The sequence below is a fragment of the Sebastes umbrosus genome, chromosome 13 (assembly GCF_015220745.1).
Source record: "Sebastes umbrosus isolate fSebUmb1 chromosome 13, fSebUmb1.pri, whole genome shotgun sequence".
Taxonomy (NCBI): domain Eukaryota; kingdom Metazoa; phylum Chordata; class Actinopteri; order Perciformes; family Sebastidae; genus Sebastes; species Sebastes umbrosus.
This window is the reverse complement of record NC_051281.1, coordinates 3,087,748-3,114,072: the sequence shown is the minus strand read 5'-3', so window position 1 is coordinate 3,114,072 and position 26,325 is coordinate 3,087,748. Positions and strand designations below refer to the sequence as shown.

At 38.9% G+C, this 26,325-nt stretch overlaps 1 protein-coding gene across 1 annotated transcript in view; it reads left to right on the top strand.

The window, feature by feature from the left end:
- The window catches only part of man1a2 (mannosidase, alpha, class 1A, member 2), a 162,435-nt gene that overhangs the window by 122,495 nt on the left and 13,615 nt on the right, over positions 1 to 26,325 (top strand). Inside the window, exons 7-11 of the mRNA XM_037789840.1 lie at positions 8,123 to 8,217; positions 12,095 to 12,218; positions 13,702 to 13,795; positions 23,775 to 23,890; positions 25,803 to 26,022. Of these exons, the coding sequence (XP_037645768.1) occupies positions 8,123 to 8,217; positions 12,095 to 12,218; positions 13,702 to 13,795; positions 23,775 to 23,890; positions 25,803 to 26,022 (649 nt within the window). The remainder of the gene's footprint in view (positions 1 to 8,122; positions 8,218 to 12,094; positions 12,219 to 13,701; positions 13,796 to 23,774; positions 23,891 to 25,802; positions 26,023 to 26,325) is intronic.

Sequence of the window (26,325 nt, the reverse complement as noted above, 5' to 3'; positions counted from 1 at the left end):
TCACCCATTGGTTTGTGGACTGCCGTTATGCAGCCTTGGTTTATTGACCGTAGCCATCTTGGTTTTTGGACATCACCACTTTGGTTTATGGCCATCGCCATCTTGGTTTTCAGCTGTCGTCATCTTGGGTTTTGGACGTCGCCAAGTTGACTTTTTGCAACCAGAAGTAATACGAGAGGGTTGAAGTACAACTGAACGCTGAATAAGACATTATAGACGACCAAAATGTAACAATTAACTTTTAATTTAACTTTTAACCGTTTTGAAGCCTAAAGTTCGGCATTTTGGCCTTCGCCATGTTGGTTTTTGGCCGTTGGCATCTTGGTTTTTGGACATCAACATGTTGGTTTTTGGACGACGCAATCTTGTTTTTTTGCCTTCGCCATCTTGGTTTTTGGACGTCACCATGTTGGTTTTTGGACGTTGGTATCTTGGTTTTTGGATGTCACCATGTTGGCTTTTGGCCGTTGGCATCTTGGTTTTTGGACGTCACCATGTTGGTTTTTGGCCGTTGGCATCTTGGTTTTTGGATGTCACCATGTTGGTTTTTGGCCGTTGGCATCATGGTTTTTGGACGTCACCATGTTGGTTTTTGGCTGTTGGATGTCACCATGTTGGTTTTTAGCCGTTGGCATCTTGGTTTTTGGCCGTTGGTATCTTGGTTTTTGGACGTCACCATGTTGGTTTTTGGCCGTTGGCATCATGGTTTTTGGACGTCACCATGTTGGTTTTTGGCTGTTGGATGTCACCATGTTGGTTTTTAGCCGTTGGCATCTTGGTTTTTGGCCGTTGGTATCTTGGTTTTTGGACGTCACCATGTTGGTTTTTGGACGTCACCATGTTGGTTTTTGGACGTCACCATGTTGGTTTTTGGTTGTCACCATGTTGGTTTAAAGCCCTAAAGCATCCCCTGCTTTATGGTCTATTTGACTCTAAATGGGACCATAATGTACTAAATGAACATCAGGTTGTATTGAAGAAGACTTGAAACTAGCGATTGAGACCATAAACTCATGTTTACAATGTTTACTGAGGTAATAAATCAAGAGAAAAGTAGGCTCATTTTCTCATAGACTTCTATACAATCAGACTTCTTTTTGCAACCAGGGGAGTCGCCCCCTGCTGGCTGTTAGAAAGAATGCAAGTTTAAGGCACTTCTGCATAGGCTTCACTTCTCAGACCATGGAGTTTCCTACTGGTATCAGCCAACATATACACTCATGTGATAAGTTAAAACTGGCTGATAATATCATCCCAGCCATGTGACCTTGTGTTGTTTCCCAAATCTTCATGCGTGCGTGTGTGCGTGCGTGCGTGCGTGCGTGCGTGCGTGCGTGTGTGTGTGTGTGTGTGTGTGTGTTCACTGAGAGAGTACATCCTTCAGAGATCGATTTTAAAGTGTGCTGTAATGCATTTTAAAAGGCTGAACACTAAAGCTGTCAGAGCTGGAGGGAGAATGATCGACACAAGTTGGGGAACGCCAGACAACGAACTGTCTGGGCTCGTCCTCCCCACTACCTTTAATATTGTAATCTTGTCTTCTTGCTACAGTGAATAAGATATCAACAGGATAGATGGGCCTTGTGGTTATTTTGCTGCAGTGATTTGGAGATGTGTCGAGGAGGACACAACTTCACTTTGTTTTGTTGATAATGTAACAGTGGAACATCATCATCATCGGTAGAAAAGGACAGAATGTCAATGGGAATGTTGAATAACTTTCATTCACTATGAAGAATGCAAGATGAGGATGCGCTCCTGGAATTACTCAAATCTCTCCACAGCCTGTTTGATGAATGTCGGATGTTGAGGCATTTTTGAATTATTCATCTTAAAAAACTGCAACCAGAATGAGATTTGGAGCCGCATGAGATTGAAAAAAATTCTTCTACTTTAAGTCCTAATGAGACACACTTTTGTTTTTCCCATTTTTTCTATTCATATAAAAGTACGCAGTTTTCTCACAATTTGTGTAAAGGGCAGGGTGTCGTTGTTTTTTTATTTAAAGAGGACCTATTGTGCTTTTGTGATTTTTTCCCCTTTCCTTTAGTGTGTTATATATATTTTTTTGCATGCAAAATGTCTGCAAAGTTATAAAGTCCACGCCAAAGGGAGATACTCTCCTCCACAGAAACACTGCTCCTGAAATGCCTGAAACGCTTCGCTTGAAGTCCCGCCTTTTCGCTGAGAATCGCCGATCCTGCTTTTGATTTCAAAGGTCAAAATCTAGAGCTCATTTTTAGCGATTTTCAATTTCGAATCGCGACATCCCTCAGCCAATACCATATAGCTTACTTCCAGTTCCCATTACCAAAATGTTAAATGTGTTTTGATGCCATACTCTAGTGACTAATATAAACACGTTTTCTACAAAAATCCTTTTTTCTATCCGACAAAAGAATTCATAAAAGGAGTTCTCCTAAATAATATAGTCAAAAATGGACAAAATGTTGTTTTTTATCTTAGATTTATCTGATCAAAGATTAATTAAACTAACTCTAACTGACAATTGATGCCATTATTTTGGTATTTGACAGTTATTCTGTGCCATAGAACTTATTATTCATGTTTGGTACACATGGCTATACTCATATTTACTCGTGTCTAACATCTAACATTGTATACATCTAAAGAGAATCAAATAATTAGTTTATTCTGTTAGTTAGAGTTAGTTTCTGGAAAAGAATACCACTTACCTAACCTGACCCGTCAGACGGTTTGTTACCCAGAACCATCTGAGAAGCCGTCAATGGATACTGTTTAGAAAAGGGGGAGGCACTTTCAAAAAAATACTTGGCAGGTGATTGGATGAACCATCTGTCAATCAAACTCTTGCCGAAGCCAGTCGGGAGAAGAGCGGACACATCTTTTTCATCGAGTAAAGACTTCAATAAGGAAATACTCTCTAGTTCTTATTTAACTGATGCTATTGCAGCATGTACGCTAACCTCTTCAGGAGCCGCCATCGTTGTTTAGAATGAACAATCGCCTCGCTGTGTCGCGTCCCACACACCTACACCACACTCGTAGCTGCCAGTAGCTCCTCACAGGACGCTGATTGGTCCGGTCCAAGATCGATTTTTGTGTGATATGTGAACCTGTGATTCTTGCGTGATCTTGCGACATTGCGAGAATCCAGCTACCGTGCAATGTAACCACATACCAACAATGCCTGGTGACTTGCAAAGAGAGGCTGGTTGGTAGTCAAACTGAAAATCAACAGCCAAAATGTACCTGTATTTGTCGTAGCTTGCAGCAAATTGTTCTCTTCACAACAGGTGCTGAACACCGAGTTCCACTACACAAGTGAAAACAGTCGGAGCGCGGCTTGTCTCCAGTGTGATAATGCCCCATAGTAATATAAACAAGATAAGGGAAATGTTGAGGCACTAATTAAGCCGACTCTCCGTCTCTCTGCGGGTTTATTTTTTTTTAACAACCACCAATAACACGATTGTTTCTCTAGAAGGCCTGGTAGCTTCTCCCTCTCATTCCTGCCTGTAGATGGAAGCAGCTCAGGAAGATGATCATAAACTGTAGAGTTTTATTTGTGAGGGCGGCTGGCCGTCTCCTCCGATGGGTCGTTTGGATCCCGTCCCTGCTTGATGACATCAGCAGCAGGATTGCCAATAAAAGGCAATGGAGTTTGTTAAAGGGCCTCGGTGCGGCCGGCAGACAGGCCACGAATCAACGGAGGGGTTTATGAGGACTACACACACCATGACCTTACACACACACTCACAAATGTTAAATGGATTTCAAGTCCCTACATAGACATTGTCAGTCTGAGGCGGGGCCATGAGAGGCTGGTGTCTTGTTAAAGGGTATCTTCGGTATTTTTACAACCCGGATCCTGTTTTCCCATGTTTTTATATCTAAGAGACTAATAGGGACAACAATTTTTTAAGTTATTGAGTCAGTATTGAGGCAAAAGCAAGCACTTTTAGTCGACGTAAACTGACGGTGAGGAGTAGCTCCAAGCAATTACATTACAGCTGGTTTAGCGGCTGCCGTCCTCAGCGTTCTCCCTCAGTACTGAACCAATGTCAATAACATTTTGTCCCCATTAGTCACTTAGACGCAAAAACATGAGAAAATAGGGTTGAAAAATACCAAAATTACCCTTTAAGACTTTGAGTTTCTGCCAAAACTGATAATTAAAGTGGATGCCTTTGCTCTGCTTAGTTGAAGAATCTGGTAGTGATGTTCTATTACTTAAAATATAACTTGTATATTTTAAAAATTGCAAACTGATGAAAGCCTTGCAAGTGATCATGTTTTTAAAATCCAGTTTTAGTCAAAAATATTTTTTATAATAATTATATAATATAATAACATATAATATTTTTATTTTATTTTTTATTTTTTTAAATTTAAAATCCAATTTGTCTTTTTTTTGCATTGCATTATTTTTATTTTTAAAATTAATATATATTTATTTATTTGAAAAAATAATGCAATGCAAAAAAAGACAAACTGGATTTTAACATTTAAAAAAAAAAATATATATATATATATATATATATATTATATTATTGTATTATATAATTATTATGAAAAAAAAATGTATTATAAAAATAAAATAATGTGTAATTTTATTTTCTCTCTGGCCAGGTTCCATCCAAATATATCTCAAATTTTAACTGAATATATTGGAAAATCTGCAAAAGAAAATGTGAATTTATGCACGTTTCTGTCCACTACTATTTAACAAATATTAGTAGTTGGTTCATCAAAATAAGCAGTAGTTGATGCTAATTCTCCAGTCAGGTACCATTAAACCATTGCAGAAGAAGAGGACGCAAAGAGATGACAAAATTTGGTCAAATATCAAATGATTGGAGAAAAAAATGTAGAAAACAAGATGGAAATGTGGCTGTTATCCTTGTTTCATGTGCTTCATGTACGTCATGATTAATTTGTTTCCATTGCACTTTCTCGCATTTCTCTTTTATTGATTCACCCATTTTTCCATTTTAACCAAGTGTAGAAACCTTTATGCAATATTTTGCTGAATTTTCAGCATTTCCACACTCAGGTTTTTTTATGCAGAAATTGAAAATGTGTATAAAAACAGATGGATGGAAACACACATTTTGATCCTCTCTCATCCTCCACACTAATGTTTCTACTTTCCCATTCATGCGCTTCACATCCTCCTCTACCTCCGTTCTCTCCCTCTCTCTCCCCTTGTCTCTGTCTGTATTTGTCCCATGTTTAACTCCCCTGTTTGACCCCCAAGTCCTCTGTAAGATGTCCCACTGGCTGCTTAAGTATTCTGCAAACACCAGCATGTGTTATTGCTCCCTCTCACTTTGTGAGACAGCAGGAATTTTCCATAGATCTGGTCTCTCTATAAAACTGCTCAGCCCTGACAGACTGTGTTGATGAATCAGCCTCCGTCTGTCCAGAGTTGAAGTGCTTCTCTCTGTGGTGCTGTGGTCTGCTCTGCCTGAATGCTGTCTGCAAGTTGTACAACTACCTCTGTGTGCATTTGTTCCACAACTGCCCTTCAGAAGTATGTACTGTAGTACTGTACTGTACTGTAGTTTTACATTACAAAAGTGGAAATTGAACATCTTAAAAAGGCAGAGACTGAGTCTTGAGCTTTTTGCTTCATGCAGACTGGTTGTACCTTTCTGCTCTCACTCTGTCATTGAGAATTCAGCCTTTTCTTGAACACTGTGCTGTAAAACTTTTTTTTGTCGGTTGGGAAGAGAGCAACACCAGATTTTTGTTTTTCTAAATTACGTATTGCTTCTTTATGATAACATTGGATTAACATGTCACTTGTTGCAACAAGACAAATAGTAACAGTAAACCGTTTTGTCTCTCTTTGTTGACTTTTATAAGTCGGAAGTTTGTCATGATGTCAAAAGTATCAAGTATTTTATCTCAGTTTTATGCTACTATAATACTGGAGAATAAGATGAAGCATCACAGTGGTACGTTACCATCAGCATTTTGGGGAAACACTATAGCAACTAACTTGATGTCAGTTTGGTGTCTGTCTTTATCACCTCCATCTTTGTCTCTCAGCTTTCGGTTTTAGAGCCAGAGGGAATTAAGGAATCCATTGGTACCAACCATGTCACGCTAGCTTGTCGGAAAGGAGGTTAAATAACACAAAGTTACATTTTGGCGAGGAAAAACTGTCATGGCCATTTTTAAAGGGGTCCCCTTGACGTCTGACTTCCAGATATGTGAATGTAAATGGGTTCTATGGGTACCCACGAGTCTCCCCTTTACAGACATGCCCACTTTATGATAATCACATGCCGATTTTTACATGCAATATACTAAAATGGTGTATTTGAATATTTCTGCATACTGGGCTCCCTAAACAGTCTTGGAATTATATAAATTGGGTATCAGTGTAAGCTGAGACTCTTGTGGATCCAATGAGTCCAACTGTATTCATGTGTGATGATGTTAGTCCCCATAGGAGACATTTCATTATGGTGAGACCATTTTTTTATTAAAACTTGATCTCACTGTATAAAATGACCTGTGGTCAATAATCACAGCCTCATGAAACTTTACAGCCACGAACTAGAGACCTAGAGCATTCAGAGGATAGCTAGATAGACAATAAGGGGGTTTCTGAGCAGTTTACACAACAGAAGTGCTCGCCATCCAATCGCAAAATAATGCAATTCTTGCAGAAATCTCCAAATATCAAAAGTTTTTGATCGAAAAACACAGAATGGCTTTTTCTATGGTGTTCCTCAAGGTCTTGATGTCTTAATGTGGTATTTTGAAAATTATTATTGATCATTATTATCAATACTAGAGTGGTAAAAAATTGTTAAATTTAGCACAAAATCTGTGCAAACAAATGGTATCAACCCCAAAAATGTATGAGACATAATAGCATGGGAATGACCATCATATACTTCGATCATAATGTTCTAAACCCTTATACACAATTTCACACTTTCACTTTGATCTACATCTCAAATGAATCTTAAGGTTACCAGCTTTCAGATGATGTACACCACTTCTATGTGACATCTACTGTTGACCTGCTATCTCCCCCTAAAGACCTCCTGTACCTCCCTAAAAAAGACTAAAACGGGTCTATTGTTGGTTCTGTTTTCATCTGTGTGACTGCTGTGTGCTTGTCAGCTCGTACAGTTAATGTCCTGCTGGGAGTGTTTAGTTTACTTTTATTGAGGTTTGCAGTTGGCGCTGTGAATAATTGGATTTTTACTGTTTTGTTTGGACATAAATGTGACACCTTCTGTAAGGCGTCATGTTTTTGTGGGTTTATTACACTCTCTACGGGTGTCCCTCAAATGAATAACACAAATTGTTAATAAATTCAGTAATTTTGAGCAAAGAAAATGTATCTCTCTCTGCTTTCTGTGTATGAAAATGGTGGTAAAACTGATTTACCGTAGACTAGTCATGAAGTCTGAACTGTCCTGTGTTTGTTTTGTCAACTTATTTTGCTGTTTGTCTTTAATCTTATCACGAGTTGTCTTTCCTCTGAGCTGTCTTCTACCATCCACAGTTACATTTCCGGCTTTCAGCAGCAGCAGAATAACCTTAGTTTCCTTTTATCTCTGTGATTGGCGTGCTGAGAAAAGAACAAGGACTTCAGCAGATTTTTTTCCTAGCCTTCATCTGTCAGACGAGTGCGAGAACTTGTGTAATCTCAAAACGAGCACATGTCCATTCCTCACCGTCGGTCTGTATAAATTAGACGCCAGTCCCGATGTGTACTTTGGTATCTCACTCTGCTGCATCGCTATAGTTTGACCTCCGAGCTTTTCTTCTCGACGTCTCAGTTAGCAGTATTCTGCATCATTTCATATTACTGCTGCACAGTTTGAAGGGAGTTTTTTTCTTTGCATATATTAGTCTGCTAGTGTCCTCCATAAATCTGTTCTGCTCTGACACGCTGTGGTCATCATTTAGCAATCGTTTGTCTCCTGACATCTCACTCTGCCCTATTTGTCTCCACCCTGCGTTTGTTTTTTCGTGGTTGGCAGTTGTTTTATGCTCGTAACTGTCAGCGCGGGGAAGAATATTAAGCAGGGAGGTTGATGGACTGCAGGATACTCCCAAGTGAACGTGATAAAAGTTAAAGCTAACCCTCTCTTGTATTCCTTTCCAGGTGTTCAAGCTGAAGGCGGTCCAGCTAGCCGAGAAGCTGCTTCCTGCCTTTAACACCCCGACAGGAATCCCATGGGCCATGGTCAACCTCAAGAGGTCAGTGACACTGAAAACCTTCATCCAGTAGCCAACCTGACATGAATATAAAGTGAGATGTGCCTCACAAAATCACTGACAGTTGACGGAGCAGCCTGGAACAAACTGGTGTTCTTGTCAATTTTAGCTTTTTTTTTCTCTATTCTTTATTTCTAAAGATTTTTCAATAGTCTGAAAAAATCTGTCTCGCTATATATTATCAAAATGTAAACCTGAGATAATAGATTTTTATTGGCGACTTAGGGGCAGCGGGAACAAGCTGTGAACAAAACAATGACATTATGATATGATATGATATGATATGGTGAACTTATTAACAAACAGTTGCTTATTTACAGATCCAGCAGTAGGGATGTCATGAGAACTGATACTTCGGTACCAAGTCGATGCCAAAATTTTTAAAACATGACCGTACTTGTTTTGGTACTCAGGGCTCGAGACTAACAGCATCCCATTGGACGATAGAAAATGTGTTTGGGACGCACCCTATTTTTTTACCTGATAATGCTACACTGCGAATAACAAATATGTGTTGAAATCGGCAGGATGAGGTAGTTAACGTTAGCGGTTAGCTCCGTGCAGGACTCTGCTGCTTACCGGCTGCTAACTGCTAACGATAACTAGCTCTCGTCCTGCCGATTTCAACACGGGAGGTGACCATAATCATTTACATTATGATGCATTCAGGCTCTATTCAGTAAAAATGAGTATTGGGTGAAGGTAAAGTCTATCGTTTTCATGATGTGTTCAAATGTAATCTTGTAAAATTTAGTTTTTGTTGAGAAACTTGAATGAATCCAGTTTGTAGGAGATGTTTTCACAGCAATATAATATAGATAACAGAGATGGAATTATGACCTGTTTAACTTCCTAACAATAACCAGTATGCAAACGTTAGAATATATACAATGAAATTAAGGAGTGTGTGTTGAAGTACATGGGATTAATTGTTTTACTTTTGTTTTTTGCCATGGTATCAAATTGTTACAGAGAATTTAATCATTTCACTGGTATTGGTATCAACTACTAAATTTCTGGTATTGTGACATCCCTACTCCAGCAGTTACAGAGAAACTTTATCATTTATTTGGAGAAGAACGTAAAAAATATCCATCCCAGTGTATCAACTTCCAAGGTGATGTCTTTATTAAATGTCTTGTTTTGTCCGAAACCCAAAAATATTCAGTTTAATCTGATATAGAACAGAGAAAAGCAGGAATTCTTCATATTTGAGATATGCCATTTTTGCATGAAAAATGACTTTAACAATTAATCGATTATCAGAAGAGTTGGCGATTATTTTTCTTAATCATTTAGTCGATAATCGTTGCAGCTTTAGTGTCAATACAGAACTGGGATTGTACATTATGTAGAACAGTTTTATACTGTATATCTGCCTCACAAATGCTCGGCTCAAAGTTTCTTAATATATACATTCTTCTTCTTACTTTACTGCCCATTTATTCTATAGCAACTCAATCTGGAAATGTCTTTTATAATTCAGTCTACCTACGCAGGTGTTTTAACTTTTGTTGCCTGATTAAACCTCTTCACAGAACTGTGTGGGCGTTTGTACAAACTGTACTTACACCTTTTCATCGTTATTATTACATAACTTGCTGCCCTCGTGTTATTCCCAGCGTGGCCTCGCTCAACTTCAACCTGAAAAGGAGTTGAATGGAGTTTGAGTAACTGAACATATCTCTGCGTTGGTGTGTGTGTGTGAGAGAGAGAGAGAGAGAGAGAGAGAGAGCAGGGAAGTCTTCAGGGTGAATTTGTCTTTTATCATGCGACAAAAACGTCTTAAAAGAAGTGTTAAACTCAACTTACAGAAACCTGTAGTCACCCAGTTACAGCTCGTAACAGTGGTCTACTCTCCTGTTGTAGCTTCAGCCTGAAGTCTAACATTACAATAATAACATTTCCACCCTTTTCTGTTCCTCTTATTCTTTTCATTATACCTGTATAGAGAGAGTATCTCCCCTCCGTTCCCCACCGCTCTCTGTGTTATCAATTTACGTATTCATTGAATGAAACAATGAAGTAAAATTGCTGTATTAACCTGCAGGCTGCTTTGTTGTGAAGAACCCTGGCTTGGTTTGTGTGATATCAGCATCCTGTTTTATGCATGGCGTTGTTGTGTGTAGTACAAGAGTGGGCCTCTCCTTCTATCGAGGTAATTTAAATTCGTTGGAGAGCGGACGCTTTATGTTTTGTTTCAATCTCCCACCAGACAAACACACACCGGAGAAAACGCAGCTTCACACGTTCATACATACACAAATACCCCCAGGAATAATTGCAGATATTTAATCTAACTCATAACACAACTCTCTCTTTTTCCAATTATTTAAACAAACACACAAGTATCAACCCATTAATGTTACATGCTCTGCACATCAATCCAACACCAACGCTGCCGTGTTGCACTAGATTTAAAACTATCTGGTTTGTTATAAAGATGAAGGAGTCCTGCTTGGAAAATTTCTTATAAACAGGGGAAAAAAGTTCGGAAACTTGTATTTGGTTGATTATTTCTCTGTTGTTACAATACTAATTGTCATTGTATTTTACATGGTTGGAAAGCCTGTTTATTTACCTTCACAATGATGTCCAACTTGTAAGGATCATGCATTTGTGGGATGAGCAGCACAGCTGATTATGTGGGTAGTGCCCAAGAAAAATTTGCCAAAATGCTCTGCCAATGGTAAACACTGTATTCTCCTGTTGGTGTTGACTCTTGTTTTGAGCTCCAACCTGTGTACATGGGGCCTGCTGGGTGCTGCGCCCTACTAAAGGGATCATTTGGTGTCCGCTCCAAGCATCGGCATGCCACTTTTATCTAATCTGGATAAGGCCCGTGCGATAGGGCAAGTTGAAGCTGGTGTAAATAATAAACAGGCTTTCCAACGATGTAAATTACAATGCCAATTAGCATTGTAACAACAGAGAAATAATCCACCAAACACAAGTCTCCAAACTTTTTTTTCCAAGTTTATTAAGACACAATTACATTTGCATTTTAAGGCGTATTATTTAGGCTGCTGTGATATGTAAACCCCTGTTATTATTTACAGAGATTACGTTTTTTATTATTATTTATCAGAAAATCAAACTACAGATTATTTAAATTTACAATCATCAATATTAATTTAATATTAATAAATTAATTTCTTTTAATGTTATTATTCTTATTTAATTCTTTTTCAGCATAGAATCGTCTCTATTTCAGAATCCAGTGGTGGAATGTAACAAAGTACATTCACTATTTACATTTTGTTACTTTATGCTTTTACTCTCCTCCATTTTGAAAGCAAATATTGTATTTTTTTTTAACTCCACTGCCTTTATTTGACAGCTTTAGTTACTAGTTACTTAGCATATTATTAATAGAAAATAAAAGAAATAAATCAAATAATACATTATGATGTATTAGCAGTATATAAAGTAATTAAAATTTGTTCCACCTTTACCAGCTACAACATTAAAGTGATGTACATCACTAATCATAATTCAATAATATAATGTATTATTCTAAAATGGGCAATTCTGCATAATAAGTACTTTTGATACTTTAACTATATTTTAATGCTAATACTTTTGTACTTTTACTTATTTGAACCCAGGACTTTTACTTGTAACAGAGTATATTTACACTTTAGTATTGATACTTTTACTTAAGTAAATAGTCGTAATACTTCTTCCACCACTGCCAGAATCTCACAAGTATGTGTTGAGACATCCGTCTCGATAACCCAGTCAGCGTCCGCAGATACAATATGGTCATTTTGTTCTATGCACCAGTTAAAACCTTTGTTATTCTTTTATATATCTTTGTTTCTTTGTCTTCCTCCTCCTCCTCTTCCTCCTCTTCCAGTGGCGTTGGTCGTAACTGGGGTTGGGCATCGGCAGGCAGCAGCATCCTGGCCGAGTTCGGGACTCTCCACATGGAGTTTGTTCACCTCACCTACCTGACAGGGAACCCTGCTTACTACCAGAAGGTACAGTAGCTCTGGGATTTAATATTGTTTAATATTGCCTTATTTCCACTGCATGGTTCGGCTCGACTCAACTCACTTTTGGTTCCAGGTCCTTTTCTCCATTTTGTTGTGACATGGCGTAGTTTTGTGGGCTTTAAATCTCGGTCGAGTGAATAAAAAAAGATTGCAGTTGCTATTGACAGTAGCTTGGTTTGTGCAGGATGTCCCAATAGTGACGATTATCTTTGACCAATCAGTGGTCTGCAGTGTTTTAACGTCTCAGCTCGCATCGACCGAAGTGGCACCAAAACCAGTAGCAGGTACCAGGCGCTATTAATGCACAATTAATCGAATATTAATCGCAATGACGATTTTGGCTTCCCACAATCACATGAACATGATCGACTATGATATTGACATTTAAAATGCTTCTCTCATAGAAAACTGAGCTGCATATGAAATCAAACTTTCCTGAATGTTGCGACTGCAGTCCAGAGTAGAAGATAGTGATGACAGAGTAGAATATAAAATGTATATTACTTGTTTTGACCGTCAACTCTCTGTTACTGAATTCAGATGAAGAAGAATAGCTTTATTTTAAATCTTATTTTGATGCAAAGGTTTGTTAATTAACAGAAAGTGAAAGCAGCGCTCTGTTGATTTAAATGTGAAAGTGCAACAAGAATATTTAGTCCCTAAAATCAATGAATAATCGTGATAAATAATCATGATGTCAATATTGATCCAAAATAATTGCAACTTTTGCTCATGGAAAACTAAAAAAGAGCGAGGTGAGTTGAGGAGAGCCGTGCCGTACCATGCAGCAGACATGCGGCATATGTGTGCTGGTTGTTTCTGGGTATGCTTTTGTACTGCAGCATGATCTCTGCTTTGTTATATCACTGTTTATGAATATATATATAGGGCTGTCCTTGACCTAATAAACTCTTAGTCGACTAACACTCATAGAACTTTGTCGACTGATCTGTAAAACTGAGTTTCTCCACAAAGAATCACAGAAAAGCTCCACTTTAAATCTGGTGTTTACCAGAAATGTGCTCATAAGTTTCATTAGAAATAATTCATTCAGCATGAAAAAAGCAAAGAAAAAACGAATGACTAATTAAATGACTAAAGAAATGAGCAATAAGGGTTGGCAGCCCTATAATTATACCAGTATTTCACTCAAATATGTAATAAAAAAATGACTGAGAGGTAAAGTTTCATGCCAGCAGTCATTTTTTGTTGTAGAAATAGTGAGAACGTTTCATTAACTTGTACTTTGAATAAGAGAAAACTGCATAAAAGCAAAGAAAGTTGATATTCTGTGTATTAAAAGAGAACAATACAAAAAGTCAAATCAATCGAGCAACACACATTACAAAATTAAAATCCTGAAATCGATTTGTCTATTGTGAAAAGATGACGGCTGTAATTTAGCATTTTTCACAGGGAATATTTTCTATTTGGATTAAAACTCTTGTGTGTCTGGTGTTGATCTCAGGTGATGCACATCCGGAAGCTGCTAGCCAAAATGGACCGACCCAACGGGCTCTACCCAAACTACCTGAACCCTCGCACGGGTCGCTGGGGACAACGTGAGTACACCTAAATCACTGCTTCACATTCAAGTGTTAATACAAGTCCTGACTTTACTGCCTCAACATTCACACGCACATTTCTGCTCTTTTGTGGCTGTAAATAAATGAAAATGTAGCTACAGTATAGGGTTAAAAAATGTAATTTCAGGTGTTGTGGAGATGCATTTTCAGCATTTCATTACTGTTGGATTCCTGGATTATTGCTCTACAAGCAGCCAGTTCGGGAGAAGAGTGAAAACGTTCTTGTGAGCTTTAAACGATCATGTTCTCAGAAGTGGAACTATATGAAGAGACACGGGAGAAATTAACACTAAGTGAAAGAAAGAGAAGGAGCCGAATGGATCGTCTTTAATGAGAACAAATTGAAGCGAGTAGAGGAGGAAGATGGGAGAAGGGGAACGCAGTATTCCCACTATATTGATTACATTTTGGCGGTCTGCCCGGGGAAATTAACAGCTCACTGAGTGGAGTTAGACGTGCAGTATAACACGCCGGTGTTGCCCTGAAACCTGTCATTTCTGGTTTAGGTAATTTAAGAACAAGTATATAATTAAAGCTGGTGAGACGCACCGCATGTGTTGGGTAGCTACACCTACAATCATGACACGTGGTGACGGATAAACAACCAGTTTAACTGTGGTCACGTCGAGGAAACGCCAACAATGACTGAACAAAAAGCTAAACAAACATGAAAACCAAGGCAACATTTATGTTGTCAGAGTTTTTGTTAATAGTAAAGTGTCACTGGATGTGTCACAATACAGTTTTAGAGTAAAATAGGATTCTAAATACAGATTATGAACACAGTATGATGTCAAAGTGTTGGGTATAGACCTGCTGACGTAGCTAGTAGAGTGATGTATGCGTCTGCATTTCCTCGGCCTCGTGTAACACATAGTCCTCTGCGAATCCTTTGAACTTGACACCCTGCACATTTGCATATTTATTTATTGTCATATGCACACAGAGAAGCAGTCGTTGGCAATGAAGATCTTACATCTCAGGTTCCCTACAACAATACTCATTTAAATATGTATAAAAAGAAACTCACACATGAGAATAAATTAAATTAATTCAATTAATTTAATTAATTAAAAATGAAATATTCCTTTTTGTCAGTGGGGAGAGTTCTGAACCTGAGAAAGCGTTTAAGTCTAAAGATGCTGGATGACAGATGTGTAGAGATTTGTGGTTTATTATTTTAACATTCCAACAGAATAATAAAATATTGTTGATATTAAAATGTTCCATAGAAGCATTTTTTTTTGGTTTTTTAAAACGGAGCGCCCGTCGATCAGATACAATACGACTATCTGCTCAGGTTTGCTCTTAAGTTCAGTGAGAGGAAATGAAAAGATGAAATCGGTTTTAAAATTGAATATATTGTTTTGTTTTCATTTGTCTGGGGGAATGAGTTGCAACATGAGAGAGTGCCTTATTAAGTCTATTCAATTTATAATACTCCCAAGTAAATTGGAAATAGGCAGCAATACACACACATAGACTACGCACAGGAGGAGAAAACTAAACAGGAGATGGTACCACTCTCAAAAATACAGACGTTTTTCTTTGCGGTCTAGCGAGATGTTTTATTTGTTTTACTTGTCGACAAAACAAATGGCGAGCACTCATGGGTGGATGGATAAATGGATGGGCTCATTAATGGATGGATAGGTGGCTCGGCACCAGACTGATGTTCTTGTAAGTGCACAGACTTTTGGGCCAAAAGCAGGAGAAAATAAATGGACGGAAGATGGAGGGAGGGCGGATTGATTGATGGATGGATGAGTACATTAACAGATGGATAGTTAGCTGGAGAGCTGCATGACTGGGCAGGTGATGACGGATGTTTTATGGTTTTTCTGTGTGTGTGTGTGTGTGTGTGTGTGTGTGTGTGTGTGTGTGTGTGTGTGTGTGTTTGTTTGGGTATATGTTTGAGTCATACAGATATAGTGTGTGTTAGGGCTGTAATGGTACACAGAAGTCCCAGTTCAGTGTGAGTTCGGTACAGCGGGAAAAAAAAAAACCAATGCTTTAGGATTTGTTTCTTTTCGTTTACAATGAAAACCTCTTCTAGTGATCCCGTCTGTCGAGCTCAAATCGATCACTATTGATGATTATTATATCCGAATGTTTGTTGTTGTGTATCATTTCTCATGCAGATTACCGTCTAATTGACATTTGTATATTTATTACATGAATACAAAGTCACCGCTTTGATATTTACTGGTTCGCTGACGATTCTTCTGACTTTTCCCTCACCGAGGGTGAGACATTACCGTTTTTTGGCGGGCTTTGCAGCGCGAGCGTGCACGCAGAACAGTGCCCCTTTGCTCCTCATTCTCTCACCCGATAGTGGCATGGAAGGACTCAGGCGCCGGTCTGCATGCGCGCCGCTGGTGCTGCGTTGTTTCACTTTTGGGACATTACGTGACAGGAAGTTATCAATCCATTGGATGAGGGCGGCTTCATCCACAGATGCTTTCCCCGTGCATATTTGTTATTTTTATTCAGAGAAAATCACTTTCTTTTCCCGTCATGATTTCAATGTGCACGCAGCATCAGCCTCAGGTATCCAGACGGAAAGCAGACGGTCCGCGAGGCGGCTTAATCCCCAGTTCCTGCTGTCTGCATGTCTGTCACTGTCTGCGGGCGCTTTACAGCAGCCCACTGCTTCTAAAATGCTTTAGATGGGTTAATTGCAGAAGTCAAATTCCGTGCATGTATATGACAAATGTAATAAAGTTAAAGGATGCATAAGAGATGGCGCCTATTCTAACTTCCGGGTTTACTTCCGGGGTATTAGGCGATCTGAATATCTGCAGTCTCCTACTGCAGATATTCAGATCTAAAATCTCTTAAATCTCTTTTTTTACAAATATAAATGGATCAAAAATTCATATTAGAAAGAGTCATAATCAGCCTTGTTTGCAGTTCGAGGTGTCTTGTCAACAGTTTTACAAACGTCTCTTTTACAATGGCGGTCCAGGGAGATTTTTCATGGCGATACCGAATTGGAAGCGAGGCTGAACGGCGGTCCCGTATCCCGGTCTCATTATTCATCCATGGTACTAACATGTGCGCACATGAACAGTGTCTCTGTGCTCTAATACCACCTGACACATCTATTGATCTAGCTGCATGTTTACCGTATGTGTGTTACGGTCTTAAGCCTGGACTCATTAATGAGCTGCCATCCCACCTTGTCGCCTTAAACCAGCTTCATTGATTACAGCAAAGCAGCACGTTTAATTAAAGCCCGAAGCTGCTCCGAACACCAACCTGAGCTGCTGTAGATCCCCGTGAGCATCACATGAAGAGGCTGGATCATACAGTTAGAAGGAGTGGGGGGGAGTTAGGTGAGAGGAATGTAATTAATGTGAAACCCAGAGGGGCTCGGAGCTAAAATGCCCTTCAATGTTGATAAATCCTTGCAAAAAATAACAAATGATGAGGCCAAGGTGACCCCGATGATGATGATGATGATGATGATGATGATTAGGAAACTTTTAATTTCTTCATTTCCAGTTCGTTCATTAAGCTATGAAGTAATCATGACCAATCATCGCTGTAACCTTGTCCAGGTTGTTTGAGGGTGCCGGTAGCTGGGCGACAATGAAAAAGAAAAAAAAAGAATAGTCGATGTGCTCGCTAGGTCCTTTTAAGGGTTTTGTTCACACCAAAAACATACCAAAAAACACCCCCAGTGTGTAAAAGCCTTTAGGATTAAAGGTTTTGTAAGAGGAAGGGCTTCACACCTAGAACGACAAACATCACTTATCTTGCTAAACATGTTTTTAATACACATATCGATAAAGCAACAACAGAGATCCTCCACAGTCGCCGCTCACGCCGCAGCGATGATGCCGTGATTATCGTTCACAGAGTCAGGAAGGCAGAAGATTGCACTACATTTAAAGTTTGTTTCCAGATAAACAGTTGAGTAAAACATGTTGTTGTTGTGTGAGCGTGGGTGTTATTTGCATATTTGTGAACACCTGTAACCTGTAGCTGCAGAGTGAAACAGGGAAGCATTTAAATTCATTACTGGAACATTTAGACGGAGCTTTCAGGGCTGGATTTTAGGCAGCGCGGCTGTCGCATGATTTATTATGCGCGCTGGTATCCAGACACAACATTAACACAAACCATCAGCCAGAATCTGTATCAGCTGCTGTGGCAAGTAAACAACCACCATTTAGAGGTTTTATCTTAAAAAATGTAATTGAAATATTAATTAAAATAGTAATAAAATAGTGAAATTCAGAAAACTTTATAATAACCATTATTATTAAATAATTTATTTATAGTTTATTCAACTTAGTTAAAAGTTATTTTACTGTTAACAAATAACAAAATGATTAATAATATTTACTAATTAGTAATGCTATAATTTATGTTAGTTTAACAGTTTATTGTTGCACACATAACATGTAATATATTATATATATTTATATTAGAAGTTAATGATTAAGATATTATTTGTAAACTTTAAAGAAATGTATTTGTTTGACTGTTATTAAGTTGCAACTTATGATTATAATACCTTGTTAAATGGTTAATAAATACTTTGTGAAACATCTATAAACATTATTTATATAGGTAGTTAATACTTTATCAATGGTTAATAATTGGTTTCTGGTCCATCTATCTATGTAATGTTTATAGATGTTTTACAAATGATTTCTTAAAGGTTTTAAAGGTTTATTTGGTAATCATTAAGGAACACTTAATATAGTATATAAAATGTTATAATGTGTGCAACAATAAACTAATAATAAATACTTAATTAATATAATCAGAATGTAAATGTTTTTATCTCTTATCAGCTATGATACAATAAATAATTTAAAAACTAATTATTTCACAAACTAATGATCAAATAACAGAAATTATAGCATCACTGATAATTTGTAAATATTATTAATTATTAATTCATTGTTTGTTAACAGTAAGATAACTTAACTAGGTTTAATTAACTATCAATTTACCGTTTATAAATGATGGTTATTATAAAGTGTTTTTTGTCTGTCACCTTAGTTATGGTTATGTGTGTGTGAGTGTGTTTGAATTCTGAACATTTGAATAGTGAGTCGTATTGTATTGGGTGAGAGATGTATGTGAGTGTGTGTTTGAGACGATGTGTGAAGTGTTTGGAGGGTGGGAGCATGTGTCGACAGTGTGTGTGTGTGAATGTATTACTGTGTGTGTTATTGTGGAGTGTAGGTGTGTAGACAGTAGTTAAGTCACACTAATGAGGAATGAGGCTGAGCTCCTCCGTCTTAATGAGATCCTGCTGTGACTGACAGCCTTATTACCCCACACACACACACACACACACACACACACACACACACACCACCCACTCCCTCGTTTTAACTTACTCTCTTCTTTGCTCAAACACACACGACAGTCTGTCAAACACTTCTTTCTTCTTCACTGGGTTTCCATACAGCAACATTAATTATTACTAAAACAGAAATAAAGCTCACTTGTAACATCGGATTTTTACAAAGGTTCAACTTCGTTAATGTACAGCATCGTAAAGTTATAGTATATATATATATATAGTGTCTATCCAAGAGCAGGCATTTAGGCACAAACTGTGTCCAAAGTTAACTTTTTGACTCGCCAGCGAAGAGGACTGGAAGAAGAAAGCTTATTTTTTACCGTCCAAAATAATAATTGTCGTCAGATTAGTGTCAGATATACATTTGTTTCAGTACATTTCATTGAGATAATAAGGTATTATGTTGAATACAAAGAAGAGGCTGCTTTTTTTAAGTGCTTTCTGCTTTTTTTTTGTCAGCGGATTATTGTTTTAAAGGTTGGCTTACTCCTTGTAAATATTAGATTTAGATTTATTTGTCCCAGAGGGATATTTGTCTGTAAACAGTGCCGCAAAATAAGCATGTGACGGTGAGGACATTATCCCACCGGTTAATAAAATTGTGACATCACCGGTGTTACCGATTACACCGGACAATTTACAAGAAAAAGATGACGGTTAATATGTGTAGAGCGCTGACTCTGATCTTTACCGTCGGGTGGTTGTCTGTGTGTCTGGCCTCTCCGGTCCAGCTTTTGCTGCGGGGCTGCAGGTGTCCACCTTGCGCCGCGCACACTGTCTGTGAACGCTCCGTCCTCCGCGCGGCGATCATTAACGTTATGGTTCCCTTACAGCATTGGGTTTAAATTAGAAATATTGCCAAATAGGCGTGTTTGCTTTTCGCTTTGACACCAAATCCTCCGCCATATCTCGGTCTGTCAACTCTCTCTCGTCCCGTGTGGTGTATTCTTTAGACAATTACAGTTTTCCTAAAATTAGATTTAAAAAAAATGCAATATAACGCTCTGCTTACGGTATCACAACACATCTCAATACATTGAATCGTAACCCCTGTATCATGATACGTATTGTATCGCCAGATTCTTGCCGATCCACAGTCCTAGTGGGTGATCTGTTGGTGCATCACTAAATAAAGATTAGTGTGATGCATGAACATGGACTAAAACATGGCTGACCTTTACTGTTGTGTTCTTCACTGGGTCGGGTGTTGCATAGAAATGACTCTTGTACATATATTGTTACCGCAGCAGCCTGACCTGCCCTTGACCTGCGTTTTAAAATGTGTTTGGAGCTTTGTGAAGACGTACATGCATGTTTGTGTCTGCAGTTTCAGTGTGTGTTTGAAGCCGCCCCCTCAGCAGACCCTGTCTTAGATTGACAGGCGCTCCCTGCGTGACCCGGAACCTGTGATTGGCAGAGAAATGATGGAGAGGAGAGGAGAGGAGGAAGTGTGTGTGGGCGGATGCTGAGTTGAAAGAGTGTGGGAGGTGATTGTGAAACAGAGAGAAGTAGTAGGACAACAGAAAAGTACAAAAAAGATCAGACAGAACTTGAATGAGCACTTCCTCTTCAAATTTGTATTTTAATCTGCATTGCCTTCTTATTTTCATCTTTACATTTAAAAACTGTTTTATGTGAAAGGCCAGTAAGAGCTGTGGGTGGTGTATTATCTTTCTCTGGTCTGATGCTGTGATTTCACTCTTTACTTGTTATCAGTGTTGTGCTCCCTGTGATACAACAGAGTCCACAAGGTGTTTATTTTCCTTTCTTGTGCGATCGCCTCAGAAGTGTTTTCACAATTTTTTTAATGTAAAAATCAAACGGCTCAGTCAGTCAAAGGAGCGATGGCGAGATAATGCAAGATGGGCACAGCAAAAAATGATTCAGAGTCTCTAAACTAGGCGAGAGTCTGGATATTTAGAGGTAAACATGTAAAAGTACCTCTCGTAAAAAAGCTTGTGGACTGTGGCAGCGAGAGGGACGCTTGTAGGAAACACCAGTGTTTTTGGCAGCTATTTTAGATTTAGTCTTAGCCTTAAGACAATTTGATTTTGGTCAAAATGTTTTCTATCTTAAATTTTGTCAGATATTTTTTAGTCCTGTTTAGTCATCAGATTATATTAAGCATTATATTGAGAGAAGGACTGAGTGCCGCCGCCCTGATATAATCATCAGGTCGTCTCACATTTCAACGTCTTTATGGTTAAAACTACCGTTAAATTGCAGCTGCGTTACGGTGAAATAGTTCCTACTGTATTGTGGGAGATTTACTGTCACTCTCTCTCTCTCTCTCTCTACTACTACTAATGAATTATTCTGAGCATGAAGAGAAGGGTATTGACTTCCAATCCAAATCCAAAGAGAGAAGATCTCTGTCCTTTAGTAAGAGGGCTTCACCCTGCAAAATAAGTTAACTTTTGTACATCTATTATCTACAGCACCGGGTCATTTCCAAAGTTTGTCCAACCATGTTCACTATGTCAACATATTTAATAGAAATAAGCTTTGTAAATGTAGCTTAATGTGTCTTAAGGGCTGGTGGTAATTCCCCTCTCTGCTAGGAACGGACATTAACTATAGTAGAAATGATAATATAATGTCATTCAGCTCACTTTATTCATCCTTCCATCCATTATTACTGCATTCCTTCATTGGTCGCTATATCCTGACAGTAGTACATGAGACAGGAAGTCCTCCGGTGTCCTCCGGTGCTCCTAACTGCAAGATTTCACAGACCGGAGGACAACAAGCAGTAAGAGCTGATCTGAGGTCTGCTGTCCATCTGCCATCTATGAGAGCCGGCTGTCAATCACTCGCGATCTCCAACCAAACGGTCAAACTAGGCAGCGCTGATCAAATATGAATCAATATTCTGTTACGTTAATGCCTATTTCTCTCCTCAGATGTTCTCAGAATCATCTTGTAGTGCACGGTTTAGCTGTAAAATGAGAAAGTTTGTGACGCCGCCGCCATTGTGAAATCCGGTGAAGGAACACCAAGTACCAGTCACATGACCGGAGCACAGCCAATAGGAACGCTCTCTCTCTGAAATGACCTGTGATTGGTCAAAGTCTCCCGTCACGGGCTAGATTTTCTAAAGCCTGAAAACAGAGCCATGAGGAGGTGAAGAAGTCTAGTTTTTACAGTATGCTGAAAGGTTATTGTGAAATTTGTGCCCAATGATGCCAAAAATAAACCGCCTACTGCCACTTTAAGTAATAAAGGCTGGGGTTATAGTACCGGCAAGAACTTCAATCTACTCTCACCCCCGCTTATAAGAGCTGGTCCACTGGTCCGCTACCAGGACTGAACCCTCACTGCTCGTCCTGAATGTGACGCTGAACAGTCGCTCTTTTCCATCATCCTGGTAGACGCTTTTTCTGTGTGTGTGTTTACCATAAAAGGAAATGAAGTTCGACAAAGGCTGTGATTTGGGTCCAAAAAAAACGGCAGCAATGCTGTTATAACCAGGATGTGAAAGTGGTTTTCTTTCAGCCAGCACACTCCAAAAAAAATGCCATTTCAGTACTTCACCAACCAAGTATGATAATTTGGCGTGAAGCGGAGCCACCAGAAGAGGGCTGGTGACCTGCCAGACGCCGGCAGAGCAGAAATACTCCAGATGAATACATAAATACAGCAGCATTCATCCAGGTCTGCCGGTTATTTTCCACCCAGGATAGAAGAAGAGGGAGCAAGGGGGAATTATTAAAATGACAATTTTTATTCTACGTTGAGAAAGAGAACATTTCATTTCGTACAAATGCGTCGTTAACTGCCAAATAACACCCTGGAGAAAGTCGTGAGTGCTTTAGTGCTGCATGAACACTCTGCATAAAACATGTGGAAAGCACAACATCTGCAGCCAAATGGCAGTGAAATGAGTCCTGAAAAAAGTTTAAATAACAAACACACAGACGTCCTATTGCTATCATAACCGTACTACGGGTCTGTTTGATTGAATCACCAACAGTAAATGATGTTATTCCACCAAATTGGCTTATTTACAACAACAAATTCAAGAGGATTTCTACTCATTTATTGATTCATTTTGTTTCCAAATGTGAGTAAATCTGCACCAATCAGTGGCAAACTGCCTCTCAATGTTTCCTACAAACTAGTCCTCAATCACTAGCAGGCATTTACCATATCTAATGCCATGATGGTACAATATTAGATGCACAAATGTCTTTTATTTGCTTATATTGTCAATAATATTTTATAGGTCAATGAAGTTGTCCCTGAAATAGACCAAAGTGCCATTAAAAACTTAGATCAAGTTGGATGAAATCTCCCTCTAGTTATTTTCATAGTCTGATCAGAATGAGCGCTGGCTGGCGTCCCATCATCTCTACGTGGCATCTTGCAAATCAGGACAGCCACGAGAGCTGTGTAAACTTTCATGAGGACGATTGGGGACATTGAAATGTGAGCACACCAGGGAGACGGTAAACAGAAACCAATATATATTGTGGGTTTAGAGGGTTTCCATAGATGCTTCTGATGCCATATATTTATATCTGAATGAATAATTCACGTTGGCTTTCTTATTTATCTGTTTATCCTCCTTCGTTTCCCCCTCACTCTTCACTTTTTAACCCCTTTCTTTCCTCTCTCTCTCTCCAGACCACACCTCAGTTGGAGGACTTGGGGACAGCTTTTACGAGTACCTGCTGAAGGCGTGGCTCATGTCCGACAAGACGGACACAGAAGCCCGCAAGACCTACGATGACGCCATCGAGGTAGAGCACAATCAGAACATTTGTCTCGATATGTTGAACAGTTATTTCCACATGCAGCTTCTGACCAAAGAGACACTTGTCTGTTGTGTTTTGAAGTGGGGTTGTATGAGGTGCTACTACATAGTCAGTGCATTACCTACAGTAGATGGAGTTTGGAGAAACAGACAGGAGTACCAGCACGGGAGCAAAGCAACGTACTGCTGTGGACGGAGGAAAACGCATTTTAGACACCTAAAAAAATAAATAGCAGTTTAAGTGTACGCTATATTTAGAATATTTTCACCGCTTTACCTCGCCGTCAAACAGCTGTTTCCGACGGGGGAACTGAAGCCGTTGTATCCATCTATGCTCTCTTCAAAGTCACCAGACTCCATTGACAAAGACAGTAATTTTACCTCACAGACCACGGGAGTTCCTGTTCTCCCGATGCCTCGATCCGTCAGCTTGTTTGTGTTATTCTGTGAGTTTTGTTAGTTCGGAATCACCAAAGTCACACAATTACCCAAACTATTTATTTATTTATTTATTTATTTGTTTGTTTGTTTGTTTGTTTGTTTGTTTATTTGTTTATTTGTTTATTTTATAATTTTTTATTTTTTATATTTAATTGTTATTTTTTTTAATTTCTTTTCCTTTTTCCTTTATTTGACTAATTAATACAATTATTTGATTATCTTATGTTTTCTGTAACCTTTAGTCCTATGGGTTGGTGGCAGGGATGTTAATGAGGACTTCAATTTGTTAACGTATTTGTTGAATGGTGCCTCTTTGTAGTTGGGAGTTGAGTAAGTGAATTGAAATTTAAGTCTAATATATATGTTTTATATGTTTTACTCTTGTGGTATAAAAACTTTGAATCTCAAAAAAATATATTTCCAATAACACAAACGCAGCGGTCGACCAGCAACTCAAGTGTTCTGAGAGGTAAAATTACAGTTCTTTCCAATGGAGTCTGGTTGCTCTGGCGAGAGCAAAGATAAAAACTCAGAAACATTGACTGTTTTTTTCTCCAAACTGTGGGCGTGCAGACCTCCGTCTACTGTCGGTAAATACACTGACTATGAAGAAGTAAAACAACTGAACTATCCCTTTCACACAGTGTGCATAATCTGAAGAAATATTTACATATTTAAAAATTACTTTCTTGGCACCAGCAGTAAAATAATGACCTCCGTTAGGAGACGACATTTGCAGCCATTTATTCTTGCACTGTATAAAAACACTACTGCTGCAGAGAGAGATAAACCATCACCGTAACGGCAAACTCATAACTTGATTATATTTCACTTGGCTTCCTGTCAAATCACCACACACCCACAGGGAAAATTAAAATGTCCTTCAGGAAGTAATATATCTGTTTAGTTTGGTAGGTAGGTTACAAAAAAGAGCCGTGCTTTTGTTTTTCTAAATAAAGTGAGAGTGGGTTTAGCAGGAAGCAGATGTTAGAGGTCTGTAGCTGATGAAGATGTCTGTCAATCATTACGAGTGAGCAGGACAGATGCTACGGAGCGAAGGGGCGACGGATGTGGCTGCATTTTAAACTCACCACTTTGTTCTGTTTTCTTCTGTTTGACCCTCAAACACGTGCTCTCAATGTCACACAACTTAACCCCGTGAATACATTCACACACACTCATACACTTCATATTCCATTCGTAACCTTCATCCACATTCCTGCTATTATAAAAACTGTCATTCCCCCTTTTCTGACCTTATCTCGTCATTCTCACCCACACAAATACATTTCACACATTCTGTTTCAACCTCTACCTGCATACAAATACACTCACACACACACATATGTGCATTCTCACTGAAAACATACTGCTTCATTCCACTTCTTCGGGCCGTATCTTCTCACAAATGTCCAAACTTTAAATGCATAAATCACACACTTCCTGCCTCCCTCTAGGCCATCGAGCGCCACCTGATACGCAAATCCAACGGCGGCCTGACGTTCATTGGTGAGTGGAAGAACGGCCACCTGGAGAGGAAGATGGGCCACCTGGCCTGCTTCGCCGGCGGCATGTTTGCGTTGGGCGCCGACGGCTCGCCCGACGACAAGGCCGGACACTACCTGCAGCTGGGAGCCGAGATCGCACACACCTGCCACGAGTCCTACGACAGGACGGGTGAGGAAACACACACACACACACACATGTGACTAAAACTGCCGTGATAGCACGGTAATGATTTACCTGTAAAGTAATATATTTACAATAACAACCTGAAGATGATATTACTTTACATTTTATTACAGTAAGCCATTGTTATATTCTTCGTTATTGCAAAGATGCCTTGTAAACACACTCCTATGACTTCAAAATGAACTGCTTCAAACCAGACTTTCATATTTATTTCATTTATTTTCTTAAAAACGTTTAATATCACAACCAATAAAACACTGTTAACAACCTAAAGCACAAACAATTCAC